Here is a 6,118-nt window from a genome sequence, read left to right as displayed (position 1 = left end):
TCGGCAAGCTCGTGAAGACGCGCGCACGCTCCGCAGAAAAGAGTAGCGAACACGTTCGGGCCACGGCGGCCCGGTTTCGGAACGCGGAGAGGAAACCCTGCGTCGTCCGAGGCAAGGGGAAAGAGCTAAAAGCGGCGTCTGAAGGTTGCCGACGTAAGCGGGGCTTCCAGACGGGGAAGAAGTTCAAGATCGAGGGCAATGGTGGTGCCGACGGCTGCTGGCAGAAACGACGCCCGGTCATTACCGGGCACGGGGAGGGCTCGGAAAAGAAAGCCGCGCTGTGTGCGTAACTCGAAAGAAGCTGATGCTCGGATGTACAAAAAGTGGGAACCGGGCGGCGTATGGCGACGGCATACGTTTATTCGGCTTTTATTACGCGGGGAGGGGTTACACGAACTGGATGGAGCATGCAACGCCTAGGGAGGAGGTGCCTACACCGACCGCCATCTTGGGGCAGATGACGCCGAATTACAGAAACAGGCCATGGTTTGTAGTAAGCCAATCTGGACGATGCGCCGACGTAAATTGTGGGGGGAATATTCGCGTATAAGCGGCTTCCCTTGCATAAGGAATATTGAATGGCACCTAGGAATCGCCTATTGAAAGGGCAAATGCCTTAATTCGCGACATTCCGTTCGCCCAATGATTGAGATGTTGGATCTACGATGTGACGGAAAAAGAAGCAGTACGATACATTGACGCATTCGTGAAATGATGCTATATACGACAGCCAATTGCGGCCTGCGTCAGGCTGGGCTTAGACCCCACGGGCGAAGGGGATGGGGGTGATACAGACCTGGTGGCGGGGGCGACCCACGATGGAGGGGAAGACGGCGCGGGGAGCGTCGTCACCGGCGAAACCGGCCTTGCACATGCCGGAGCCATTGTCGACCACCAGGGCGGCAACCTCGTCGTCACACATGTTGATTGTTTAGCTGCACAGACAAAAACACAGCACAAGTCATTAGCGACACTCAACACGGCACACGTACAGCCACCTGAAAGCGTTAAAAAGCTGAGCCAATCGCCGGCGATAAGAGAAGCATCCCTCTGTTATCGATGCTATGATATGCGAACAATTAACAAGCACTTGCGCAACCTTGTTAATAAATGCCAATAGCAAGGCCGCCAGTGTCGATATCGGAGAGTTACGCTATCTTGACATTACAACACGTTTGCTCAGCTCGTACAAGCTTCCAGGAGGCGCTTAAACGGAATTCAATCGGCAACAGCGAAATTCACTGCGGAATCTAAACGAGATATTAATGTCGCAGTTACGCAAGTTAAACTTCAGTAAAAGAAGAACTTCGCTTCCAAAGTTCGACGGAAAGCGGCAAGAGGTCTCACACGAACTAAACGTCAAGACGCAGTCCACCTAAGTGAAGGCGCACAACAGCGCGTTTACACGGTGCAGCGAAGCGCGAGCACGCTCTGCAAATGAGTCGAGCTGACCGCCGGGTTCAAATTTGGCGCGCTTCCAGCTAACTCTCCGCCGGCTCGGCGGAAAGAGCCACGCCCCCTCCCCCCTCATACTAGGCTCGTTCTTCGCGCCGTTAAAGGAGATGACCTAGAACGAGGCCGCATCCGCTAAGGGTCGCTGAACACCACCCGTCATCGGACGCATCGCTCGTCTCGTCATTGTACTCACGACTACTCCCGCAGTTGGCTGACGACGAGAAGCAGAGGCGCGCTTTCTGTCTAAATCGGGGCGATAACCGCCAGGGAAATCAAACCGGCGAGCGAGTAATCCAGGGCGAACCGTCGAAGAAGGCACGGCGATCTTCCCGAGGGCTAAAGCGAAGGCGCGCAAGGGGTGATTACGTAGGATTTAAGAAAGCTAAGCCACCAACGGCCGATAACGCCTCTAACACCGACGAGAGAAAAGGGGCGGCTGTCTCGCTAATCTGCAGCGGTAATCCACTGAAGGCCGAAGTCGACGACGAAGCCGATAGTTGAAGAAGCACACTGGGTGAAAACACCGCTCGCTGCTTCGCCCACCTTGTAGAGCAGCTGCCCCGCCTTGGACGAAAGAAAACTTCTCGTAAACGCCGAGAGGCCCGGAGTGAAGCTTCCCGGCCCCGCTCCACCATTATATACGGGGGAGACCCCCCGCGCCGGACGTCACGTGGGCCCGGACGTGACGTAAGGCGCAGGCGTCCCGCGGCCAGCGCCATATAGGGCCAGCGGCGGACGCCCTCACCCGCTCCCCGCTAAGCGCGCTCGTCGCGGCGAGTGCCGGTGCATGGAGAGACCCAAGAATGGCCAACGGCGCCAGCCCCACAGGGTTCGGGCACCGGGCGCGCTATTTCGAGCGGCCCGAACTCTCTCCATCCTCCTCGTCTCGGCCCCCGAGTAGCCTGGAAAAGCCGCGGCGCGAGCCATGCCCCGCTTTGGCCTTCGCCGGCGCCTCAGCCATCCATTCGGTTTTTCGGCTTCGCGCGCGCCTTTCGCGCCCATTTCTTCCATTTTTTTTTTCCTTTTGCTTGGTTTTTGGTGCGCAGTATGCAAGGCGACCACCACTGTTCGAAGTACTGTCCGAATAGTATCGACACTTAGTTTCGAGCGCTGTGCGACGATCGGACTCTGCCGTCGGGGCAGCGCGACTTAGTCTCGGCGCTTGTGCGCTAGGCTCCAGCGAGGGAACTTTGCACGGGCGGGTGGAGAGCTTAGAGAAAAACGGGACATCGTAGCTTTCTTTACTAGAGCGTACGGTGTCGTGCAATTTGAAAAGTTGATTTTACGGCTATACATCTAGCCTACAAAGGACGCGCAGTTAGGTTCGCCTTAAGACAGTATTATGAATAACAGTTAGCGCACAATTCTGCAGCGACTCCTGCAAGTTTACTGCGTCTGTGTTGCCGGGCGCCTCTTGCATCCCTTGCATTGCAGGGCAGCCTCGGGCGATGCCGTGGAAACTGGGCTTTGGACGGACTACTGTGCAAGGACTCGGTACGTTTAGTTCTCTTCAACTGAGCGAGGGGATATAAACGGCTATCAGAGGACGCCGCACCGCAGATTAACGTTACCCCGATAACGGACGTTCAATGTCTTTTGCCTGTTATTATCCGTTATATGTCTGTTGCGGCATGATAGTTAACGGAGGCTTGGAGGGTTACTAGATCTCGTAGACTATAGACGTTTGATTCTCGACATAGACTGAAGGCCGACGGTTGGATTTGCGAACGCTCTGCTCTCCGACTTATTTGAGAGGAATTTTTTAAAGAGAGTCTACCCTCGGATGGCTTTTTGCTAATGGCCAGTAGAAGGTGAATTAGAACTGTGCCATTCGTTTACAACAATCGAAGAGCCTGCAAATTTGCAACGTTTTTTTTTTTTTTACAAATATGTTATACTTAGTTGGTGGAAGCTGTCTAGAACGAGATTAGTGTTGCACTCGTGTGGATCGATATTAAGAGTGAAGTACAATAAATCATCGTACAATAAATCATCGGAAAGAAGCTCGACCGAATAGCCGACGCTCAATGACATTCGTTCAACATAGGTTACGCTTAGTCAGTGGAACGTTGTTTTTCGAATATGTTCCACTTATTTAGTATAGAACGTTTGTGGAACGAGATTAAGAGAGTAGCAGCCTGAAATAACACAACCTCCGCATACGGGCAGTTGTCGATATCGCGTCAATGTCATATAGTTCATCCTACCGGAACCAGAAATAACGTAATAATCCACACGCCCTCCTTCCAAATAGAGCAGAAAGTGACCGCGTGCGGCTAGTGCAGTGCGATTCCATTCCTTCCGCAATATTCGTGATCCGCGCACCCACACTGCCAACGCCCGGTCACTCGTATCGTTCGAATGGCCGTCGCAAGTGTTCCCCTCTATCCAAGTGTCAACGAGGTCGCACACATCGCAGCCTTATCGCCACTTGAGCTACACAGGTTCGCCGAAAGCAGAGACCTTCGCTCTTTACTGCTTTCATGGAGACGCTGCTTGGTATAGATAGGTATGAACGCTCCATGGCATAACAGCAAGTTATCGCAGGTTACAGCGCTTGAATCGATGGAGCTGTGCAATAAGAGGGTCATTCCACCGATGGTGTCCGATGACTGATATAATACAGTCCAAATAGCTCGCGACAGCAGTTACCGCTGGAATAGAGGGCAGTACGACCCAAGATGCTTTTCCGGCACAACATGTGAGAAGCGCTGCCCACGGCCGGAAAAAGCCGCGTAGTTCGCCACCGCAGCGACACAGGCGTATGCCAAAAGCTCCGCTCCAATTCTGAGGCAGTTTCGAGATATTGATTCCCGAACTTTGCTGAGGAATGCATTGGCGTTCCAGTTACTTCTCGAACAAAACGTCGCTTTATGCACTGAAGCACGAAAGTAACTGGAACGCCAATGCTTTTCTCAGCAAAGTTCGGGAATCAATATCTCGAAACTGGTGTCATCCGTTCCAAGTGGATCCGCCTTGCAATCTCCACGGCTAGAATTTGTAAATTGTAATATGTGCCGTAAGGTAATTTGCTAAAAAAACTAATTAGTGATTTTTTGTTGATTGGTCGATTATGCATTTCATTTTTTGCACGTTTTGTCCGCCTCTTCCAGTAGACCAGCTCATGAACTAGAATTGTTCTATATCTACCACAGGCAACCTTTATAAAAATTTTCGTAAGTGTTCGCTGAAACAGCCTGTAGACATATAACGCTCAAGAGGAATACGGGAACCAGCGCCGGGAGGCGCTCCTGAAGCATATTCTGATTCTATGCGGTATAGGGATGCCACGAAAACGGTACATTTCGAGCGATAGCAGACGCGCGCCTATATCAAACGCTCGGTTGCGTTGATACTGCCGAGTTTATGGGCTGCCATGACCATGCGCGTTATGGTGAGCGCATGGGCTGCTCCTCCGATCTGGCATGCCGGTGGCCAGTCAGGTCACGCGTGATTGAGATGAGCGGTGAGTTTGCCAACGCGAAACCGCAGCAATATGCTATACTATTTCCTCCGCTCGTCCCGCTGCGTGTGTGACGGCGCTTTTGCTCCTCGGATTTCAGCTCTGCTTACCCATAGCAAGAGGGAAGAAATGTCACTCTGACCTCGACCCCAACCAATAGTGGGTGCACGTGCTTTCTTTAACGCGGCGCACCTGGTAATTTTAGCTCACGGACAACAAGTGCGCATCAGCGTGACACAGCGTTCCCAACACAGGGCATTAAATAAAGAAAACGTACCCAAAATTTATTATTGTTGGGGGTCAAGAAACGAGCATAGTTATAAAAGCACGCCATGTTGTTCGAAGCGTGCCGACGGCGACACCTCGACTTTCCTTGGTCACGAAAAGAAGTTTTTCTGGCGCCAGCACAATGGGGCCCTCTTGTATACACGTCTCGCGCTAGGACGCTATAAAGCTTGGTTACGCTGCAGACCGCCAATGCCAGGCCCTAGGAAAAAAATAAATAAAAACGGAAGTGTATAAACTTTCGGGTACAAGTGACCTTGTGCTGAACACGTTGCTGCCACGCCCGGGCCCACAGCTGCTCATCGAGGTACCGTTCGCAATTCACTGAAGCCTCCCATGCGCGTTTCGAAAGCGTTCAGGGAGAGAGCTAAAACAATTTCGACGAGAAACTATAGTGTTGTGCTATCGCCAAATGAAACATCAACGGTAATACTTAAACACGGACGGAAAACCTTTCTTTTATGGATTCCATCCACCTTACAAACAATGACAAAGGGAACGTCGAAGTTTCATTTCACAATCTGCTGCACTTACTGCTACGATTTCTATTTTTCCATCCTCACTTCCCCAAGAGAGTAAGCAGTTTTTTTTTTTTCTTTAGCAATGTCGTAAAATACCGATTACTTCCGTACGATTACAGCTATGTTCATAAACTACCCTCGCGACTATTCTAACCAGCACAGCGAAAATCAGAAGCAGTCGAGAGAGTTTTTTTAGTCTTATTCGCGACTTGCCCTTTCCTTATCCGCGACCAACCTGCCCAGTCCTCGCGTCGGTTTTCAAAAGCCCCGCTATTTGGTCTCGACTTGCACCGGACGGCAGACTAATGTCACACGGCACTCATGTAGCGCTGGCGCTGCGTAGAAAATATGATGACATTAAGTGCATCTTCACGTCTAAGCGTTCGCCAACTGA

The 6,118-nt window shown here is 51.7% G+C and overlaps 1 protein-coding gene across 1 annotated transcript in view; it reads right to left on the bottom strand.

Moving 5' to 3' along the window:
* The window catches only part of LOC119452990 (actin, clone 403), a 3,945-nt gene extending 1,799 nt beyond the window's left edge, over positions 1–2,146 (bottom strand). Inside the window, exons 1-2 of the mRNA XM_037714957.2 lie at positions 1,999–2,146; positions 797–935 (exon numbers count right to left, since the gene is read on the bottom strand). Of these exons, the coding sequence (XP_037570885.1) occupies positions 797–922 (126 nt within the window). The 5' untranslated portion in view covers positions 923–935; positions 1,999–2,146. The remainder of the gene's footprint in view (positions 1–796; positions 936–1,998) is intronic.
* Positions 2,147–6,118: the final 3,972 nt, after the last annotated feature.

This window comes from Dermacentor silvarum, chromosome 5, assembly GCF_013339745.2.
Source record: "Dermacentor silvarum isolate Dsil-2018 chromosome 5, BIME_Dsil_1.4, whole genome shotgun sequence".
In the NCBI taxonomy this organism is placed as follows: Eukaryota; Metazoa; Arthropoda; class Arachnida; order Ixodida; family Ixodidae; genus Dermacentor; species Dermacentor silvarum.
The sequence above is the reverse complement of the archived record's forward strand: the minus strand, read 5'-3'. Positions and strand labels throughout refer to the sequence as shown.